The sequence below is a fragment of the Xiphophorus hellerii genome, chromosome 17 (genome assembly GCF_003331165.1).
Source record: "Xiphophorus hellerii strain 12219 chromosome 17, Xiphophorus_hellerii-4.1, whole genome shotgun sequence".
Taxonomy (NCBI): Eukaryota; Metazoa; Chordata; class Actinopteri; order Cyprinodontiformes; family Poeciliidae; genus Xiphophorus; species Xiphophorus hellerii.
The window spans coordinates 16,889,696-16,911,398 of NC_045688.1; the positions used below are offsets into that span (position 1 = coordinate 16,889,696).

At 40.7% G+C, this 21,703-nt stretch overlaps 1 protein-coding gene across 2 annotated transcripts in view; it reads left to right on the top strand.

The window, feature by feature from the left end:
* The first annotated feature begins 1,973 nt into the window (after positions 1 to 1,973).
* slc38a4 (solute carrier family 38 member 4) overlaps positions 1,974 to 21,703 on the top strand; it is a 30,461-nt gene continuing 10,731 nt past the window's right edge. Inside the window, exons 1-13 of one of the 2 annotated variants that reach the window (XM_032589578.1) lie at positions 1,974 to 2,194; positions 14,125 to 14,394; positions 15,186 to 15,279; positions 15,365 to 15,480; positions 16,515 to 16,588; positions 16,726 to 16,818; positions 17,578 to 17,659; positions 17,753 to 17,835; positions 17,969 to 18,027; positions 19,194 to 19,448; positions 20,332 to 20,411; positions 20,525 to 20,625; positions 21,126 to 21,250. In XM_032589578.1, coding sequence (XP_032445469.1) covers positions 14,270 to 14,394; positions 15,186 to 15,279; positions 15,365 to 15,480; positions 16,515 to 16,588; positions 16,726 to 16,818; positions 17,578 to 17,659; positions 17,753 to 17,835; positions 17,969 to 18,027; positions 19,194 to 19,448; positions 20,332 to 20,411; positions 20,525 to 20,625; positions 21,126 to 21,250 — 1,287 coding nt within the window. In that variant the 5' untranslated portion in view covers positions 1,974 to 2,194; positions 14,125 to 14,269. Of the gene's footprint in view, positions 2,195 to 10,056; positions 10,552 to 14,124; positions 14,395 to 15,185; positions 15,280 to 15,364; positions 15,481 to 16,514; positions 16,589 to 16,725; positions 16,819 to 17,577; positions 17,660 to 17,752; positions 17,836 to 17,968; positions 18,028 to 19,193; positions 19,449 to 20,331; positions 20,412 to 20,524; positions 20,626 to 21,125; positions 21,251 to 21,703 lie in introns of those variants that run through there. The other variant, XM_032589577.1, reaches the window with a different exon arrangement.

The following is a 21,703-nucleotide window of genomic DNA, read 5'->3' on the forward strand; positions in this document are numbered from 1 at the left end:
GGTGAAGATGCGATTCACTCCAAAAATAACTGAATGGACTTTAATTAGCGTTACAGCTCAAACAGATCATTTCAAATCTAAACAGTTTAGAGAGGGTTAGTGAAAGTTTTGCTAGAAGAAAAAACAAATTCAGGTTCTTCATGAAGATACCTCATCTCATCAGTGGTGCACCATGTTGGTGACCCCCGCCGCCCCCCAGACTCCATAAATGAAGTGCGTTTCTATTTCGGTTAGTAGGTCGCCAGGCTTTGTCTGGAGCCAAGATTTCTGCAACGCGAACGCAGCTTGAACGTCTCAGCCGGCTGTTACAACCACAAACGTCAGAGAGTCTTCTCAGGATTTAGTAAAATAGAGCAGGAGGGCGAGCGTAAGTAGAAGAAAAACTGCACAGGGTTTCAAAACGTTTTCAAATAAAAACCTAACGAAGTGTAAAAACTCCTCTTCATTCAGTATTTAGACTTTTTATTTTATTTTATTTTTTTTTGCTGCAAGTCCACTGATGAACATTTCAACCAGCTTTGGATGTGAAACTTGTTTCTCAGTTTCTCAGTCCAAGTGGATAAACTTGATCAGTGAAAGTAGTTTTAATAAATCCTGCAGGTCCAGAAACTCTATATTTAACTCTGCTCCTTATCTGGCTCAGGTGTATTCTGCCTGCGCCGCACCGCGTCTGTAGAACCGGTCATTCAGTTAGAGAGGGAGGCGCTGCCGTGGTATGAGCGCATGGGAATGGCAAAACCACCGGCGGCTTTACTTTTACGAAAATAAACCGAATCCATCCAGCAGTGCAGTGCAAATATGTAAATATCTCATCACACTTTAGACTATTTTCTCCCACTTTGACTCTAAAAGAAACAAAAATGCAGATTCTTTTGCACATGTGGTTTTTCTTACTTCGGCAACTCGGCCAAGAGAAAACTATTTGTTCGTTCTGGACCGTGTGAGGTCGTCTTTAAGTTAAGATTCTGTTCCTTTCACAAAAGAAAAGGCTAGAAAGTATCAGGAATCTCAACACAAGTAGATTATGAGTCAAAACTAATACTTGAGGAATGAAATAAAAAATAAACATAAATATGCGACTAGTTATGAAATTCCAACATAAAAGAATATGATGGGAAAGACTTAAAACACAGAGACTAATTTTGGACTGATATACATAAAAGCACAAGTTTAAGATCTATTCATGTTATAAATTATGATTTTAAATTCTCAGAATTTTGAATGATCAAACCTAGAGCTAAATGTCACAATTCTATCAAATTTCTTTTGCAAAGCAAAACATAAACAAAACGTTTCAAACTCGGTAGCTCCCCATAGAATATTACAATATGTGTGACAGATCATTTATTTTTGAAGCACTTTAAAAAAATTAAACTGCGTAGAACAAATTTTAAATTTGTATTTTAAAAATATTAATACAACTGTTCCATCTTAGCTCTTTATATGTTGAAACAAAAAAAGAAAAGAAAAATTGTAAATGAGACATGATGCAGTACTGAATGAATTCCAATTTAGACAATATATAAAAACCAAAAGAGTGGGATCTAAATATTGACATGACAAAGCTGTTACTAAAAAAATAAAAAAAAGATAATAATAATAATGATGAAAATAAAAACAACAAAGTACTATTGCACAAAGCTGCCCAGTGCGCGCGCACGTTCTGGGAGACGGAATTTCTTTTTACGCCCCTGCTGACGTCGTGCTTTCAGAATTCCTCATTTCTGGCGCAGACTTTGCGCCAAACGTAACAGAATCGCGGGTTTCCCATCAGTAAAGCAGCGCAGTCGTTTTAAAATCGCTTTTTGTGTAAGGAAAACGAAGCAATGCTGCCTTTGCAACTTTATCTGCCAATGTCCAATGATCCTTAGACCATGTTTAGAGATGGAGGGGGAAGAGCTGGAATTAAATGAAAAGAAACGCAACAACAAATAATAATTCTAGACTGTTATGTTTTTAACAGTAACAACCAAGGGGGGGAACTTGAGGACCCCACCCCTCCCTTCCTCAACCCAGCCGTAGCCTCATCGTCAGGACTCGCTGCTGTAACACGAAGCTGCTGCTGCTTCTTCTTGACTCACATGGTAAATGGAAATTTCCATTCTGCTAAATGCTGAGGAGCCGGAGATCCTGGTTCCATAAGCCCAGCTCCTCCTGTGCCTGCTGCAGCTCCGCCACCGCCGTCATATATAAGGTAAGCCCCGAGCACTGACAACCACTTCTTTACTTTGGTTCGGGGTTCTTTCTGCCTCTCTTCTTCCTCCCCAACCTTTGGGGTGATTATCTGGTTAATTCCGGACACCATATTTGACGGTGTGGAAGCGGGCCGTTTAATTCGTGACCGCTCCTCCGCGCACAAGGCTGCAGATCTGATCAGGAAAAAACGAGGATTTTTTTTTTCTTGTTTGTTTTTATCGGTTTAAACAACAACAACAAAAAAACCAGCAAAATCCCCCCCCCCCCCCCCCCCCCCCAGTATTTTTATCGGCTAAATCTAAGCTTCCTTTTTATGTTGTGGTTTCGCAGTTTGAGCTCAGCCGCCATTATTTAGAAAAAGCAAGGAATCATGGCTCGTGTTGATGTTTTGGAGCAACTTTCTGAAAGCAACCAGTTGATTTTTCTGCACCAGAACTATGTTTGCATGCCTCCACTGAGTTTTGCTTTTTCTTGTCTGAAAAAGAGCAACACAAAGACACGAAGCATCTCGAAGCTTCTTTGTGTGTCTGCTCCACACACACACAAGGAAAAAATCATACGGACTCATCTGATCACGATTATTGAGGTAAAGATAAACAGGAATTCAGATTTATGTAACCAGGGACTAATAGCTGTGCTGTGACTCCAGTCACAGGCTTATTTACTGTCATGCTTTGTATTATGCAACCCGTTTGCATTGGCTTACCTTTAATTTGATTTTCCACAGAATAACTTAAGTCCCTTAGAAGTCCCCAGCTGGCTCTGATGTCCACAATAAAACAAGAAGGGTGGGTTTGCTGTTGGCCTTAATGATTTAGGACTGTCCTTGTAGAGCGCAGGTCACAGGGGAAACATGAAGGGATAGCTCCAAGGCTTTGCATACTTGCTTCTCGGTTGTTTACCATAAGTTTTAATGAAGCAAGAACTCTGTAATCTTCAAATTGAACATTTTACTACAGAGAGCTGGGCAGTTTGCAGCAGAGCCTGGGAACAAAGGCACCAGCCTCGCTTTAAGGATGCATTTGTGGTGAGTTCAGGACCTGCCAGCAGCATTCTGCAAGCTAAATATACCTCAGTGCCGCACAGTTGCTTTTCAGTTTCAAGCCAGTTTGCTTTTTTTTTGCTTTTTATTACTTACATAATAGCATTGAAGTTTCTAAATGAAGCTCCAACCACAACAGTCTTTAGATTGTTCTAGTCGGATGTGCAAGAGAAGAGAAGTGGGTGGGATTTGTGGCAGCAGTGGTGATGTAGCTCTTTTAGGCCTAAAACCTCCAAAACCTAGTGTACTCAACATCAGTATAACCGCTTCCTGGTTGCTTTTTTAAAAATTTAGGAAGCACTGATGATTGACAAGGGTTTAGCTAAATAAAATAAAACCAATGAAGGACCCCCCGAAAAAAAGACTTTCTCTTAGGTAGAAAACTTTCTCCAGTGTCTTTCACAAAACACCCCAAGCCATTGGAGTGTTTACCTTGGACGAAGTCGGGGTTTTTTTGTTTTTTTTTCATTCTCCCAATACTCAGAAGTCAAACTTTCTAAGTCTAAAGTCATAAATCTAACAAACATTTCCCTAAGTTGGAGTTTGCTCTACAAGTGAAAATATAGTCTTCCGTATGGCCACCGAACATAAAACGCAGTGAAAGGTGCCAGTCAATTAGCGTCTCTGGCAGATTTTATGTCTTTAAACCACTGACAGGCGTAACACTGTGCAATCACGATTTGTAATCATGTTCTTTTGGTGTTTGAACACACGTCAGCCTTCCATTGCTAATGTTTTTAGCACCACAACCACAAGCAAATCCCACTCATCTTCCTTCCTTCAGCTGGAACGTGCTCAACTCGTGTGTCGTATCCTTCCAAGGTCCGGTTTCTGCGACTGCGTTATAGTCGTCTGCTCACGGTCTCTGGGTGTTTTTTTTAAAAGGACAGAGACAATGTGGAGAGTTAAAGTCAACTTATGTTTATGTTGCCATGACAGATGTGACCAGCTGGCCAATGGGTTTAAGGCAAGAACAGTTTGCAGCCTTCGAGGTGCATTGAGTCAGGCATTGCAGCAAAGTGTGCCAAGACGGAACAGATGACTGGTCTAGAGCCAAGGGTGTTTCCCTAAGCAGAGGGGACTCTTATCAATTTATAAAACCTTCTGAGGTTTGTTGTTGCGGCTTTATGGTTGTTTTACTTTTTCACATTGATATTTTCAATTGACTAATAAGCAAGAGGCACAATTTGTGACACTAAATGCTCAACAAATAGACTTTAACCGCCATAAAACAGACTGAAAGAGCTTCCGGAACAATTCTTTCAACTTCTTGAGAGAAATGGGAACTAGGGGCCTCACTGGAGGATGACATACCTTCAAGAGTATGTAGGGTAGCCATTTCCTCAGCAAGGCCTCTCCTCTGTTTGCATCCTCACCACAAATAGGAACACGTAGGAGATGTGAACGCCTGCTAAAGGTCGGAATACTAATCACAATCTCTCTGACAAATTTAGGACCAACCTGCAGGCTTCACTCTGACTTTGACAGACAGAGGCTTTGTCAAGTCACCTGCTGGCTGTTATTTAAAAAGCGTCATTTGCTAAATCGTTTTTACAGAGGTCAGAGAGCTGTATGAAAGAAGTCCGAAGGACAAAAGCAAGGCAACAAAATGCTAATTGTTTTCCATTACCATGTAAAGCACCAAAGTTGTAGCTGTAGAACATAGACGGTGCAAAGACTCAGTGAAGTCTTTGGCAAAAATGCATAAACCTTATGACTGGAGACATAATTTCAAGGGTCCAGATTAGAAAAAGATTTTTAACTTTGTTTATTCCAAATATCCTGCATTTACAACGCACCACAAAGATTCCAGCACCAGTACAGCCTGAATCACCAATAGAGACTGGAATACCAGCGCAGATTGGAGCACCTGTTCTATAAATGCTGGAGGCTAGCCATGGATATGTGCTCCTATTTGGCAGTGACGAGCTCTGAAATGTCGGTCAGAGCCTGGCGTCGCAGGCTGCCGGCTGAAGGTGAACTGATGTAACCTGGAACGCAAACGACCGAAAGAGCTGCAAGCCAGACGGGAGTGAATATCGATAGCACAAAGGATTCCGAGCGGCCTTTGGCGGTTTGTCAGGAAGCCGTCGTCACATTCTGTTAAAATCTGGTACAATGAAAAAAAGTCTTTCAGTGAGTCGAAATGCGGATAGAAACAGAGGTTATGATCAAATCAGTGCAAAGCACGTTCGCTTTTAAGTTTTATTGTTTTTGTTAATTTCTTGGATTCTTGTATTAAACTTTCTTGTCCTCAGTGGTTCAGTCATAAGGATAGATTGTCTCACTGAAAATCCCGGATTCGTCTTTTTTTGTTTCGTTTTTTTTCTTTTGCAACGTAAATTTTCATCCAGAAATTTACGTTAAAACACAAATGCAAACATACCAAGACGTATCTTGGTATGTGACTATAGGAGTAATTGATCACTTGTATCTTTTCCCAAATAGAGAGCTCTCTTCTTTAAAGAAGCCAAAATGGGTCACGTTTTTGTAAGTATGAACTCTCTCATGCTAACTACTAGCCTGGTAAAAACTAGCTGTTTGCTCTATGCTATTCACTTTCTACAGAGGTTGTGGAAAAACTTTAAAATGAACTTTTGTGAAGCTGGAAAATACCTAATTAAGAAATAATGCTTTTTTTTTCTTCTTCTAATGCCTCCTGCGTTCAGTTACATATATGCTAAACTCAAGGTTGCTGTCATCAGCTGTGTAAGAATGACATATTACAAAAAAAAAGTAAAAATGCTGGCGTCATTCCTGGAATACACAACAAGAGATCGATAGCCAATGATAAGATCAACAGAGGTGGTCCGTCGGGTTCATTGTAGACTAGGGCAAACCAGAGTTATACACAAAAGGGCAGGATGGTGTTTACTTTAAACCAGATAGCCTTGAACGTCACATAAAGAGACTAAAGTCAGAGGTCTTTGATTTATTTCAGACTAATCTCTGAGGTCATAAAACTTTCCATTTAGACAGTTTCTTTTTGTCAGAAACCTCTGAGCCGTTGATCTTTTGTTTTTGAAACGTCTTTCGCAAAAACATCCCACGATGACCAAAAGTCCACTGATCCCTTCCATCTCGGTTGCACTATGCAAGGTGTGTTGCGCCACGGCAACACGCGTGTCTTTCTCGCCTCAAGTCACATGGTTTGTTGGTTGTACAGACCCATTTGTTATTGGCACATCCAACCTTTGAGTCCCGACGCCGACTAACCTTGACGTAGGTTTCGGTGCTGTCGCTGGCCATCTCGACAACTTAAAGGATTTCAATTCTCCCGAAGTCTGTAATCAAATATCCAAGCAGTTGTTATTTCTTTAGGCACCGACCCAGCAAATACAGCCAGCAAGATCATAACAGTTGCTGATCATCTGCGTCAGAATGTGTCAACCTTTGTTTTGAATGTCCACACTTGAAAGTGTGGAAAGTGTGGACATTCAAAGGCGCTCCTGGATGTTAACAGGAGTTGAAAGGCAGAAAGACTGGCTTTTTTTTTTTTCCCTGTCCCGTTCCCCGTATGCAAAGCAGATCTCCGTTTTAAGTAGAGATGACTGCAGCACTGTTGGTTTCAGGAAGTGACTGAAGAGGTTGGACAGGGAGACTTCTCAAGAGAGATGTAGAGGGAAGTGGAATGCATTACATCAGAAGCACCGATGCTGTCTAAAGTGGAAAAATGTGTCTGGTGTTGGTTTTTAAGTTGAGACAACATAAAACTCCACTGGCATGAAGAAAGAAAATTTGAGCCAACACACATTTTCTGAGAAAACCTAATGATATACAGTAGAGGTCTTGTTCTGTAACCAGAAATCTCGCTTTGGAATGTAAATTTCATTTAGCTTTTTGTCTCATGCGTCATGATCTGCGGCTGGCCTAAGAGCATTCATCAAGTCCGATTATTTTATCTTTCATATCGTATGTCAATATATTTCTTAGATATTTATTTTGAGAAATTGTTTTCAGTTGTCTTAGCTGTTGCGGTGTAAATTCTGCCATGTTAGCTTCAAATGGTTTTTGACATTTCTCTCACAAAGGCAAAAAAAAAGAAGTTTGACTAAACCTGAATTTAAAAAAATACGCGTCTCTATTGAGCCACGGCACTTGTATTCATAAAATAAATGTTGTTTTTTGATCCCAGATTCTTGTAAACACCTGTAGCTTTGCCTCCAGAAAATCTCATTTGAAAGCTTATCTAATCTTTTTTTAGTCCAGGTCATGAACAAGCATCAAAATCCTTTATTTTATTAACCAGCTGTTTTACCATAGTGCTTAGCAATTATTTAAATCTACTCTTTTAACATTTTTTTTTACATTCTACCTAAACTCCTACCTGATTTTTATCCCTATTCTTGTAGTTAATTTGAATGTAGCACATACAGAAGATACACATTTTGAACTCGAAGCACCAGATGGCAACGCACTGCTTTGATTATACTTCTTGGTATGTGTGAAAAATGCATCAACAGGCATTTATGGTTATGTCTACACCTTAGCTTGGTGGGGGTTTGAGGTTAATATGTGATTATTAGCCTTTAATGCCTTGTGGTATATAGTTAATTAGAGTATAATGGTACAGAAAAGTATACCATTATACCCTTAGTGACTATAGACTGCAAGGGGTTAATTGTGACCCCCTCGGATGAAAATCGTTTTTGAGAACTTTTTTCATCCGAGCATTGTCAACCAGCCTTATTTTATTCACGGACTCGTCACAAAGCTGTACAACTCAATAACTACTTCCTGTCCTACTTCAAAATAAGAACCTCGAACATAGATACTGGGCGCTTAGCAAAAAGGACGTATCTACATCAATATCTAACAGCAGGTTCCAGCGTTATTATGACTTTGCCAGTTCGATTCAACAACTTTTTCACAAAGCCGTTCCAAGAAGATTGGGGCAGTACTTGTCGACGAGAGGTGGGCCCAGAGCCGAAACCCATTTACATAAAAGAGACTGAAAGGACGTGGAGGGTTGGACGGAGTACTCGCTGTTCCTGTATACACAGAACAGTATGTAAAGCCACCTGATCATTCGATTTGAACTGGAACCCAAACGTGATACCAGGAAGTGTTTTTCACAGATTACTTCTAGTGTTGAAGTTCTTTTCTTCTAGCTTGATATAGAGACGGATCCATGTTCTCAGGCCCTAGAAACATTGATATTTTTAGGTGTGCAACATCTACTATATCTGTCCTCAAACATCGCCACCCTCCACCTCCTATTGGGGTAACGTTAGCTCATTGATGCATTCTGGTCACAGGTGATTGGCTAAATACGCATGTGAAGACCCCCCACACACTGTCATAGATGACAACGAAGCCATCTATGGAACGCACCCTGCAGCTGCACAGCAAGTCATGGTTAGGCGTTTGCTATTTATAGGAATTTGTGTTTTGCTTCTTATTTAAGGAAACCTCCGAAGATGATACAGAGGCCTTTTGATATGCAATTGTTTGTTACTGGATTTATCATTATTTTTACGTTGGAAAAATTCAGAAATTGTAAGTGTTGTGGTGCTTCTTTTGTCAGCAAATAAAAATAGTGTGGAACAAAAATTCCAGACTTTAAATATAAAAATCTGAACTTCTGAAAAACTCTTTACAATAATTTAGAGTTGGTTGTGCTCAGACTTCAATGCGTTAAGTTTGATTAATTGATTACATAGATTTTAATGTGTTAATTTTTTTTTTTACGTAAGTCAAAGTCATAAGTTGGGGGGTGGAGGTTTCGTACAAAAGTTCCAAGCGGAACCTTTTATTTGCATGTTTCTGGTACGCCCATAAATCTGACACACAAACAACAGCGATGGACAACAAAGTTGCTACTATTGAAACCAATTTGATTTTGCTTATTTTGTTGTTGTATAGTTTTCAATTAACATTTTTATTTACCTACAGACACCAACATCAACTCTTTGAAAATTGTAATAAACTCCCACCTCTAATGTTTGGATGAAACTTCATTTTTATTCATGCGGTAGCTTGACTTAATCCAACAAATCTATCTTTTTTTTATTACAAATTAATTTACTGAACTCATACAGTGCCACTGGTTTGTTAATCTCCAACCTGTCAAAGGTTCAAGTATACTGTAACTATAGCAACATTCCAGCTGCCATATTGGATTAACATACGAATCTGAAGCCTTTATGCTTTACAATTCTATCTTTAGGAAATATTCCGGCAGATTTTTCTGACCTGCATTTCCAAATCTTAATGAAAAACCATTTCCTCCATATTGCAGAGGCTGATGGTCTAGATCGAAACATTGGATCAAATATGCGTTCTGATTCTCTAGAAGTTGGAAAACAAATTGAAGCCCTCAGCAATCATCCAGCTCCTCCCAGCTGGTAAGTGAGGCTGTTTTCTAGGTACGAATTGCGCCGGCAGTTTGCCCGCCGTACGATCCGTCGGCGCACGTGTTCTCCGGCGTTACGACACAAACCCCACAGAGATAAAGAACCCCCGCATTGACGCGAACATAACCTTGGCTAGAGCAACATCCCTGCAGCTCTTCCCTCTGATTGGTCAGGCAGCGGCACAGCCTACCCAACCAAACCCCTTACGGTCATCGTCGGTGTGCATCTGTCCCTGAGTGTGTATGGATGACTTCTGTGTGTGTGTGTGTGTGTGTGTGTGTAATCAGTCGGCCATTATCAGTAAGTGACTCTGTTTGGGGATGGTCTCGGATCGGTACCAGAGTGTTTGACTGGACTACGTTTTCCAGAGAATAAAACTGATGAACGGGTCATGTGGTGTGTCACATGATCATATCTTGAGGGCATTGAGGGTATTTAAACTGGTAGACCTGATGACTTCAGTCTGATGGTGGCAGATGTGGTGTCAGTACCCTGTCTGTCAATTTGTCAACCCATATATCTGTCTGTATGTCTGTCTGTCTGTGACTATCTGTATATGTATCTGTCTATATGTCTGCGTTTCTCTCTATTTATCTGTCTGTATGCCTGTCCATGTGTCGATCTTTCTGTCTGACCATCTCTCTATCTTTATGTCTATCTGTATGTCTGCCTATATTTCTGTCTAATTTCTTTAGAGGGGTCACGGCCCTGTCATTTTTTTTTCCTACATTGCACAAAGGAGGGGCCCACACAAAGTGGGATCGCCGTCATAGGCTGAGCGCGGCCCTCCCTCTTCCCCTTTAAAACGCCCGACTTTCTTACCTGAGTTTCACCAAAGAGCCGCACCTCCTCGTTTCAGTCGCTCATCTGTCTTCTGCCTTTCGGCTTTCAATTAACTGTTTCAAAAGAGAAAAGCAAGGCGCCGACCGGATCGGACCCTCTTTCAGAACCATCTCAGTAAGTGAGCCTACATGTTCACTGTGTTAAATATTATACAGAGAGATTTTAGGTGAGGATTTAAAAAAAACCCCAACTAGAACGTAGTTTCATGGCTGAGTGTTTGTCATGTTTTCTCTAAGAAGTGATTGCATTTGCATGCATGTGTTTTTGTTTTATTGTGTGTGAGGTCAACAAAAAAAAAATGGAGCTCTTTTAAAAGTCTGACCCAGGCAATGCCTGAGGGGATTTTTGCAGACGGCTGATGCAAGAGTTTGCTTTGGGTGGAGAACAGACGAGGTCGCTGCTGAAAGCGCTGAGGAGAACTTAGAGGAGTTTTATCCGAACGTGTGTGTTTGGATAAAACATATGCAGAAATCACATCAATATATTCTGTAAAACAAAACGAAATGCAACAAATCGCAACCACTAGATCCATCTTAGTCTACTGAGAGTATTTGTGCAGGCATTGTAATCATATGCGATTTCTGATGAGTTTACTTTCTCTCTGCACTCAAGCATGAGTTCATTTGCATGAGAAATCTGTGACGCCTCGTTTAACAATCCAGTTTTTTTTCTTTCAATCATCAGCAGTGATGATTGAAAAGGACCGTAAACACAAACGAACCTCTGACAGATTTTCAGCTCTGATCACTTCATGAAGTGACTTCTGCAACCTGTTTTAGTCGCGTTCTGTCTTCTCCCTTGCTGCATACGTCTCGACTTATTTTATAGTACATTCCCCAGCATTCTTCTTCTCATGTGAAATTAACCCGGTCCGACAGGTTGATCCCCTTCTGGCAGCAGCAGGCGCAAAACTCCCTCTCCGGTTCGTTTCTGCGCCGCCGTCGGGGCGGACGCGGTGATTTCAGGCGTACCCGAGTGTGTGATCGTTGTGGCAATGGAGCCTCTAAATCTCCTTTAGCTAAAGGATTCGAGGTCTTTTATTGTGACAGGGCTATGAAAACAGGAAGAGTGACAGTCGGTCGGCGATGCCAACACCATCTGTAGGAAAGTGTCATGCTGTGGGCCAACCTGGTGGAGGTGGAGTCACATGTGGCTACTTTTGTTTGCAATAATGATCCTGTTGCTAAATAAAACCCTTTGTGCTTGACTCTGTTCATGCCTCTGCAATATGATGCAAATAGCCTGTTGCCCAAACACTTCCTTCTTGAAACTGTTGTTGATACAAAAACCTCATGGTATTTTTCTAATTGTTTTTAAGCTCTTGTGGAAAAGAGCTGGTACTGCTGACTGATATTTAACTTGTATATACAATTGGATATTTGACGTTAAAAGGTTTATTGTATTAATCTTTGATTTTTATTGGAGTTTTAAAGAGCATGAAGACACTTAAAAACGGATTTAAATATGTTTTATATTAAAGGAATAGTTTACAGTTCGACTCTTAGGTTAGAGAAGCAGTCAGATTTGCTAATTGTTAGTAGTTCCTCTTACCATTACATAGCTAGCAATGCTATTGGCTTGTAATTCTGATAGCATTACAAGATGATAGCTGTTGCTGATAGACAACAGCAGAAATTAACTAGAAGCTAGTAATGCCATCATGTTGGCTTATAGCTACTAATGCTATCAGTTTCTTTCACACTCTTCAGCAACATGCTTTCAATCAAAGGTTTGATAGTACAATGATTTTTTTCATGAGTTATTGTGGTTTAACACATCAGAAGTACAAATTACCAAAGCTGTTTTTCAGTTTTCACATGTATGGCAGTCATTTCGGATTCTTAGGTTGGGCTTTAAGTTCCAGACATAAAGTTTTTAGTTGTTTTTTTTCTACACCACTATTAAACAGATAAGAATATATAAAAAAAAGTTAGCTTTAGGATAACTTTTTAGCCTAAAAAGGCTTTAAAGAGTTACTTTTCAAAACTACAAAAGATTTTTGTCACTAACCTCCCGTGGTTTAAAGTCCTAATGAGATGCCAGAGGAATTGCCTGAGTTTTTTGTGCGTTGCTTAATATATTCTCTTGTAATGTGAGCTAATGCTTCCCCTCCCCCATCTGTTGCTGACCATTGCTGGTCAGCTGTCTGAAAGGAGACCTTTCCCACACCTAAAATAAAGGTAAATTTAGGATTTTGGAAATGACTTTGACCACAAAAAAAACGATCTAGATACTCAGCTACAACGAGATAGAATATTCTTACAGCTTCTTCTTGATTGATCATCTTAGCAAAACTTTTGATTGGTTAAAAATATGAGCTACTTTACAGATATATATACCACTATGAGGACTTTCTAGGAGTTCTGAACTTGAGTTTTCTTGTGAGGTAAGAAGTGTTAGGACCAGAAGGAACCTTTAAATATTTGCCTGGTGGAAGAAATTAGTTTCTGTTTTTTTTTTGTGTGTGTGGAGTGCTTAGATGTGCCACTTATTGGTGTCATTAAAGCAGAGTGGACCAAGGGGTACCGTATGTTTATTGCAACTGCTGAAGTTGTGGAACCCTGTATGCTTCTTCTTTGTTTGTTTATTGAAATTAGCCGGTTGCCGAACATGCGTACTGAGTTGCCGGTTACATCCAGACATGTAGTTATGGCAACCTGTATGAAATACCCGAAGGTCACTCTTTGTAGGGAAGAAAAAAAATGACATGTCTTTACAGTTGGTGTAGTTATTCCCATTGCTCAGACTTACTCGGTTGTTTGTTTCTTCTTTGGTTGGCGTGTACCATCGTGGATCGTTTTTCCTCGGATTGAGTCAAAGAGTTCTTTGTGTGGAAGACAAACAACACTGTAAATCATTTTAGCAGTAGCTGCATTAGAGTCATGCCTGCCTGATTCCCTGGCTTTGACCTCTCGATTACACAACATATTGATCAGCAGCACAGACGGAAAACAGAAAGCAGGTACCCAGTTTGGCGCCTCCTGTTTTCTGTGGTTAAATTTGAATTAAACAACAAGTGAAAGTCAACATGCACTTTGAACGTTGTCGTGTCCTAAACTTTGGTAAGGCAACGTTTTCATTTCAAAGTTATATTGGAGATGTTGGACGTTTTTTTTTTTTGACAAGGGTGCTGCCAGAAATCAAGGTGATTAAATCCATAGTAACATGTTTAGCCCGGGTTTTACTCTGGGCTTCTTGTTTTAATTAAATCCTGAGTTCCTCTGAGGTGATCCACCCAACAGCAGGAGACACTGGGCCTTTTTTAAAGCCGCATTGGACTGCAAATTTTGATACACCCAACTTTTTAGGAGAGAGGAATTTTTAGACTGGCCTTTACAGCTAAACTTGAAGTAAGCCAGACACGATACAGTCTGCTAACATAAGTTACAAACGCTCTCCTCAAGGTAGCGCCAGAGTGGATCATGGTTCCAGGAAACTGTTTGCAAGGTAGACAACTCTGTTTCTCTTGCCTCCTTCATCAAGGCCAAAAGGCTCTGGAGGAGGCTGATAAGACGGCCAACATACCACCGTTCAGGTCTGCAATCTGCATATTGCCACTCCTTTTTGTCAACGTTTCGCTTTTAGCCCTTTAGGGGAAGACACGTTTGGGTGAAGAACTCTGCAGGTCTGAACAGAAATCTAAATAGCTCAGACTTACATTTGTTCTTTTCTCTGTTTTCTTTTTAGGCTTTTTTATTTTATTTTCTAGGGCATCAACATTCAGTCAAGCTTGAAGAAGAAACATTTTGTGTGAACTCTTTGTGACGACTGCGCGCCAAACAATCGACCGAAACAAAGGATCTTCGCCTCTCGTCCCGCTGCCTCCGTCATAATGCCTGGGGTTAGGGAGCTCATGGAGCTGAGGAGGGTCCCCATGGAGACTGATGATGATAGCACCGCCAGCCTGGACGAGCATTTCAGAGGCTCCATTGATGTGGAGAAGTCCACAATCGCCAGGTCAGCAAAAACACCATCCCAATAGGGAACAGGAGGTACCTTTTTGTTACTCTAGATGTTTCAGATCATCAAAGAAATGGGAGTGTCAGACAATTTGTCCGAGTAAAAACAGAAAGCATTTTTTCAAATGATAATTATTGAAATATTGAAGGAAAGAAATCTATCCAGGCCAACCCAACCCTATCCAAAAAAGCATTTGTTCCCTAAATCTAATGCTGTCATCAAGTGTTTGCTATTTCTGGTAATGAGTTGTTTAAATATATCTGGAGGCTTTTTGGTCAACTGTTGATTGAATTCAACTAAATGGAAGTCCAGGCTTTGACTGTATCGCACCAAGACCTTTTATTTGTTGTTTTGGAGGCGATGGAGGGGGTTGCCATTCAGAGGTACACTTGTTGGTGTGCTTTAGTTCAGTGTTTTGCTCCATAAGGTAATAAGTGCTCTTGATTTCTCCTTCTCAAAGATTTTCCAGTAGAGAGCAAAATTAATGGTTCTGTCGCTTCGGACCCTCAAGCAGCAGAGCAATCTTGAGGGTCTTTTTCTCAATAGTTGTGTTTTGCTTCAAGTCAGATGTAACACACACACACACACCTTCCAGAAACTTTAACTTTCGTCTCCTCAGTCTCAAACCATTTTGTAACTGTGTTGCATATCAGCTCAGGTTACATTTTTCTGAAACGAACATTCGAAGATCTGAAATATTTCAGTAACGGAAGGAATCTGTGAAGGGCCTCTAATACTGTCTGTAAGATCCCAGCGTATCCTAAAGACTTGTTTCCTTGGTCTTCCAGCAGTCAATACATGGACGAAAATGACGATGGGGAAGAAGACAGGTTCTTATCGAATGGGCTGATGAAGAAGAAGAAATATGAGGAAGAAGAATATGTAAGAGAACTCATCCGTCACTACAGGTAGTTGACCAACATTAAAATAACGAAGCTGTAAACTCTCCAACTTTTCTCTCGGGCAGCATCCGGGCCACGCTTCCTTCGGCATGTCGGTCTTCAACCTGAGCAACGCCATCATGGGCAGCGGCATCCTGGGCCTGTCCTACGCCATGGCCAACACCGGCATTGTTCTCTTTACGTAGGTCCAGAGACTCCTTCTCGTTGCATAAAGAGTGTTGTGACATTTATGTGTGCATGACTCACATTGGGAAGTGGCGTTGCTCACAGGGATATTCCTAATGTGTTTATGTATTGACCCTTGGCTACGGCGTCACTTAGTCATGAGGTGCCATGACGGACGTCAGAAGTGAGGGACGCAAGTATTGAACAGAGCAACTGAGGTTGATGTCTTTGCCTGTATAGCCTTAGCTTCTACTAGTTCAAGTCGAGCTAGTTTGATGGTATTTACAAACATTGGAAATAACCTTCTTCCGCCTCGTGTATTTGTTCATTTGATCAAATCGCCAACTTTGCCTGAATTCACACTACGTTGTTTAGACCACTACGTTATAAACAATGTTTCCCCTTACACCAGAGCTGACTTAAACGCGTACAAAAGCTTTCGCTGTCTTCATTAAAAGTTATTCAAGAATTTTTTCCCAACCGCACAGCACCTATGACCATTTTTAAAGATCAATCAGCTAAATGAAAGTGACATTAGGCTACCACCTGGTAGTTTTGATGTCTGTCATGGCCAGCCATGGAGTAGGCCGCCTTCTGAAGAGCACGTAACGTGCAAAAGGCCAATAACATTCGATCATGTGTTGGTTGTCGATTGGTCCAACAATGGGCGGCCCGTCCTCACTGAGACTGGCAGCATCTGTCCTCAAACATTATTAGCAGGATCAGCTATGAGGCAAAGCTCTACCTTCAAGTCCCAACTAGTTGGGTAGGATCTGCTGCTGGCGGCTGCTGCAGCTGCAAATGTTCTGTTCCTGTACTTCCAGTATCACCCTGCTTGACACAGTTAGGCTATTTTCAGCAGCCAAATGCCTGGATGAGTTGGCATTGCTCCGACATGACTCTACAGAGATCATCCTAGAACCATGCTCCGTGTCCCATGAGGCCGGCTCACCAAATGACACACGTCCCAGAGAGACTTTTCTGTCGTATTCAACTGAAAAAGCATGAAAACGTGCTTCGTCTTCACTCTCTGTCCGTCTTTGTGTGCAGAATCCTCCTAGTCGCTGTGGCCATCCTCTCCTTATACTCCGTTCATCTTCTCCTCATGACGGCAAAAGAAGGAGGTTGGTGTTAACACTTAACATGCATCTTGAGGATGTGGATGTGTTCCATTGTTTTATTTTAGCAGGTTTTTTTAAGTGTGGGGGAAAAAAAGCATACACTTGATTGTCTTCATGTTTCCGCTTGTCTGCTTGGGCAGGATCTCTGATCTACGAGACGCTGGGGCACAAAGCGTTCGGTTGGCCGGGGAAAATGGCTGCCTTCGTATCGATAATCATGCAAAACATTGGAGGTAAATGTGAATTCCTAGCGCATGTGTGAGTCTGTCTGGACCTGTTGTTAAAGTTCGTCTTGGGTCAAATTTATCATAATTGGAGCCCTTCAGGAGTGTGTTGGCTTGCTTCCAGCCAGTGCTTATGAGAGCTTTGATGCAGTTTTATCTACACCCACATTGAGTTTAGAAATGTATATTTAGAGATGTCATTTAATCAGAGTACAGGGTGATTCACACCTTTCAAAAATAAAATAAAAACATAGGAGTATGGGCGAAAGATCAACACAAAATAACGGTGAAGCTGAAGGAAAAGATGCAATTTCTTTTTAAGTATGTTTAAAAAAAGAGTTAATATTCAAAAGTGAATGTGTTGGTTTGGATTTGTATTCAGCCCCTCTGCGTTAACACAATGCATGTGTCCATCAGCATGATGCTGCCACCACCGGCTTTAACCCTGGGGGAAAATGTGAGGTTTTTGCCACACCTAGCATCTCGCAAACATTCGCTTGTGGCAAACCTGTGTGACACTTCTCATGAATTTCCTTTGAAAAACGGTTTTCTTTTTTTTTTTTCCCACACTCTGTAATAAAGACCAGATTTGTGGAGTTCAGGTTAAGTCAGAGTCCTGTTTCCCAATCTCTGAAGTCAGTTACAATTGGCCTCTTGGAAGCTTTTTTGATAAATTCAAGACACTAATTACTCTAAATACGTTAATGACTCAGGATGAATTCATGCAGATACAAAGTGTGACCTACCGATGTCCTTGTCCTCTTGCAGCCATGTCCAGCTACCTCTTCATCGTGAAGTACGAACTCCCTGAAGTCATCCGAGCCTTCTTACGCTTGGAGGAGAATTCAGGGTGAGGTCTCCTCTCAGGGAGTTTGAGCACTTTTTACATTTTCCTTTAGGCATTCCTTGATCTCGCGGTCTCATACTTGAGTTCTGTTTGCAGGGAATGGTACCTAAACGGCAACTACCTGGTGGTATTCGTGTCCATCGGAATTATTCTGCCGTTGTCCCTCCTGAAAAATCTGGGTAAGGACAAATCCTGTTTCGCTGCGTTGGATTCGTTCAGCGAGGTTCTCACTGAAACAAGGGAAAAAAATAGGCTTAAGTATTTACATATGAGTTATAATCTAAAACGTAATGCATTTTTTTCTCTCTCTAGGTTACCTGGGCTACACCAGTGGTTTTTCACTGTCTTGTATGGTCTTCTTCCTGGTTGTGGTAAGTTGAGCCTGTTCATAATTAGCTTTTTAATTGTTTTTTGGAAAATATTAGACTTTCTTTTAAAGTATTTCAATGCTTTATAAAAGTTCGAATTTGAACTAAAAACTGTGGATAATGTCTCAAACAATGTTTGACACAATTAAAACCTAAAAGTAAAATGCAGTCTAGAGTTGGTTACTTGTTTCCAAGTTATGGCAACATTCCATGCCAACAAGCACATTCCATTAACTCATTTTTATTACAGCACTGTCACTGCATTAATTTCAACTTCCTTCTCTCTATTCAGATGTACAGCTTTCCTAAAAGGTAGCTAGCCAACATGGAAATAAGTTTTGCCAGCCTGTTTGAACATGTTAGGGTTTGTTAAAACCCCGGGAATCTGCAATAAAATGCAAATAAATGAAAAGAATCGCAGTAACAGTCAGTAACTCTCCACTTTATAGCAGTAATCTGGAATAAATTGAAAAAAAAATTGTCAATGTGAAATAATTTTGGATGAAAATTGTGTAAAATGCATTCCCTGGGACTAAATTTACAGCAAATTCAGTCAAGTGAATTGTAGTAAGACTGAGTCACCTGAACTGAAGTTTATTAAAAAAACTATGACTATGGAGTTTAATTTTGCTTTCAAAATTAAACTAACAGTTCAGCTAACATAAGCTAGGTGCTGTATTCACGGATCAACAAGCAGTTTATTTTCATTTAGTTTTTGACTTCCCACAAAGAGCTAAAGTTTGCTATTATATAACATGAAAAAAGAACAAAAAAGTCATTTTAACTGTTGGAAATGTCTAGCATGTTAGCTTACAGCTGCTAGCTAGCATGCTTGTTCAAGCACACTGAGTGATTGTTTCATTATTTGTTTCATGTGCCCTCAAGTTGCCAATAAATATTGCTAACTTAGCTAGCAATATGGTTAGCTTGCGAATTAGTGTTACACAGTAATACATGTTTTTAACTATTTTTCTTTACGATATGAACAGATAAACAATTTATGGGACAAATAATGTGTCTATACAGTTGAAACAAGGTCTTTATTTACAGTATTTTTTCTTACAGTCTTGACTTGAATCAAACTAAGCTGTTTTTAGCTCCGTCAGAACTACCAAAATTGTTTGGTAAAGCCCAGTAGATAATGTTTTTGGTTTTTTTGCTTCTCCTAGATTATCTACAAGAAGACCCATCTGCCCTGCCCTCTCCCTTTCATGTACTCGTCCAACCTCAGTACGAACGCCAGCGACATTTCCAGGCTGTACGCGCTACGACACAACATGTCGCAGATGGACTTCTCGCGGGCCGACGTCTCCCCAGTGGTCACCAGCAACCAGGGCGACCACCACGCCACGGGCGTCCACTACGAGCCTCACCCCGACGACGAGGAAATGTGCCGGCCCAAATACTTTGTCTTCAACTCTCAGGTAGGGGGGCGAAGGACGGCCAAAAGTGTTCTGTTCAGCTGGGTCTACTTCTAGTAAAGGCTGGATTCCAGGTGTTTGCCGAGACATGTTTGGAAAAGGCGGGGTTATTTGAGGCGTGTCTTGGACCATTGTGTGCTTATGGATTCATGCCTGGGCTTCTATAATCCTAAATCATGATAAGATTTTGGCGTTGTGTGCTATATTCCCATGTGGGCTTAAGGTGAGCCACCTCTGATTCTCAAAGGTGTTAAGTTTTTACTGTCCGGGTTCCTACACAAGTAGAAATCATAGATTTTTTTTTTCTAAGCTTCTTAGGAGAAGCAACTTTTTTCACCTTTGACCTGAACAAATACCTCACATGGCATCCGATCAGAACTGAGCCAGCCAAAAAAAGAAAAAACTGTCTCTACTGATTGTGCAGGGAACCGACACGACTTAGGAAGTACTGAGTAGGTGTTACCTGTTTTACTACATTTTCCACGTTTTGACACATAAAATAGATTTTATTGCATTTTATTGGATATTTTAATGCAATAATCACAATTCATACATTTTTGAATTTATGTCCTGACTCAAGCTCACTCAGATTAGAGGGAGAGAATACTGTTTACGTCTTACTACAGATTCTCCATTGGAAACAGGTCTGGATTTAGACTGGACCACTGGTGTTTCAGGTAGGGTGACCAGGACTAACTAAGCAAAGTTTTAAATCTAAACATTCAATTGCATAGAAGTTTTTTTGTTCTTGGAGCAAACCGTGCATTTATTTTTAATATTTTCCATGAATATAGAACTTGGGTGGTTTAAAAGTGAAAACTCGTGGTTTGTTAGCATTTGTTGATGCATTTTGATTGTAATCTTTTGTTTTTGTCTCGACCCACAGACTGCATACACTGTCCCCATCCTGGCCTTTGCATTTGTCTGCCATCCCGAGGTGCTGCCTATCTACAGCGAGCTAAAAGAGTAAGCGCATTTTCTTTCACATGGAGATCTATCGTCCGTTTTTTTTTTGTTTTTTTTTTAAATCTAAAACATTTAGCTGCCGTCGGATAATTATTTGTTTTCTACGCTTGCAGTCGCAGCCGGAAAAAAATGCAGCGCGTCTCCAACCTGTCCATCCTCGCCATGCTCATCATGTACATGCTGTCGGCTCTGTTCGGCTACCTCACCTTTTATGGTAAGGGCAGTGAGCTACGTTAGATGGATATTGTGAGTTATTTAAATAAATGAAATTACAAATTAAAAACTTTTTTTTTATCTACTTAGTTTATATTCAAAATTGACTTGACATTTTTAAGAGTGACAGAAAACAAACAATCTGTGAGGAAACACCTTTTATAAGCACTTTATCCAAACAGTTAGCATGCTAGCTTGAGTTAATCTTTGCAATCTGGAGGCAAAATATACACCTTATCCTGTAAAATGTCCCTTGTGTAAGAGAAGTGTAAAAGCCACCTTTTTATTTCAGTTGATATTGAAAATTGACAAAATCTTTAAGAGTGACAGAAAACAATCTGTGAGGAAACACTTCCTACAAGCACTTTATCAGAACAGTTAGCGTGCTAGCTTGAGCTAAAATCGGCAGGTACATTTTAAGCCCCTCCAGCTAAAGCTAACTGCTAACTTTTGGGGTTGCTTTAAGTGTGACACGACTGCTTTGTTACACGTCTGTTGCAGACTTTGTGGAGGCCGAGTTGCTGCACACCTTTACCAAAGTTTACAAGTTTGACACCATGCTGCTGCTGGTGCGCCTGGCTGTCCTCACCGCCGTCACGCTCACTGTCCCCATCGTGCTTTTCCCTGTGAGTAAGCCACACTTTGAACACAGCGGCGCTGTGTCTGTTCTGCTTTCTGTGTTTGTATTTTATTTTTATTTTTTATTATTATTTATTTAATGAGAACTTTCTTTTACATAGAGCACCGCCCCTTATTTCAGTCGGTTCCACTTTCATTTGAAAGGGTAACAGTTTGATTTGCGTCAGAGCACTTAAGCACACGTAAACACACACCGCCCTTTTAAATGTTAAATGCTGGGCTGTGTGTGTGTGTGTGTGTGGGTGTGGGCGTGGGTGTGTGTGTGGGTGTGTGTGTGTGTGGTTCTCCTTACAGAGTCCGTTTGTGTTTGTTCTTTTTTTTTTTTTTTGTCATTTTCTGGATGGACTGGTCTTTTTCCGCTGCCACTCTGGGCAAATAAGTAGAACATGTTGTTCGCTTGAAACTCTTCCTGTCGTCATTCAGGAACCCAAGCACACAGC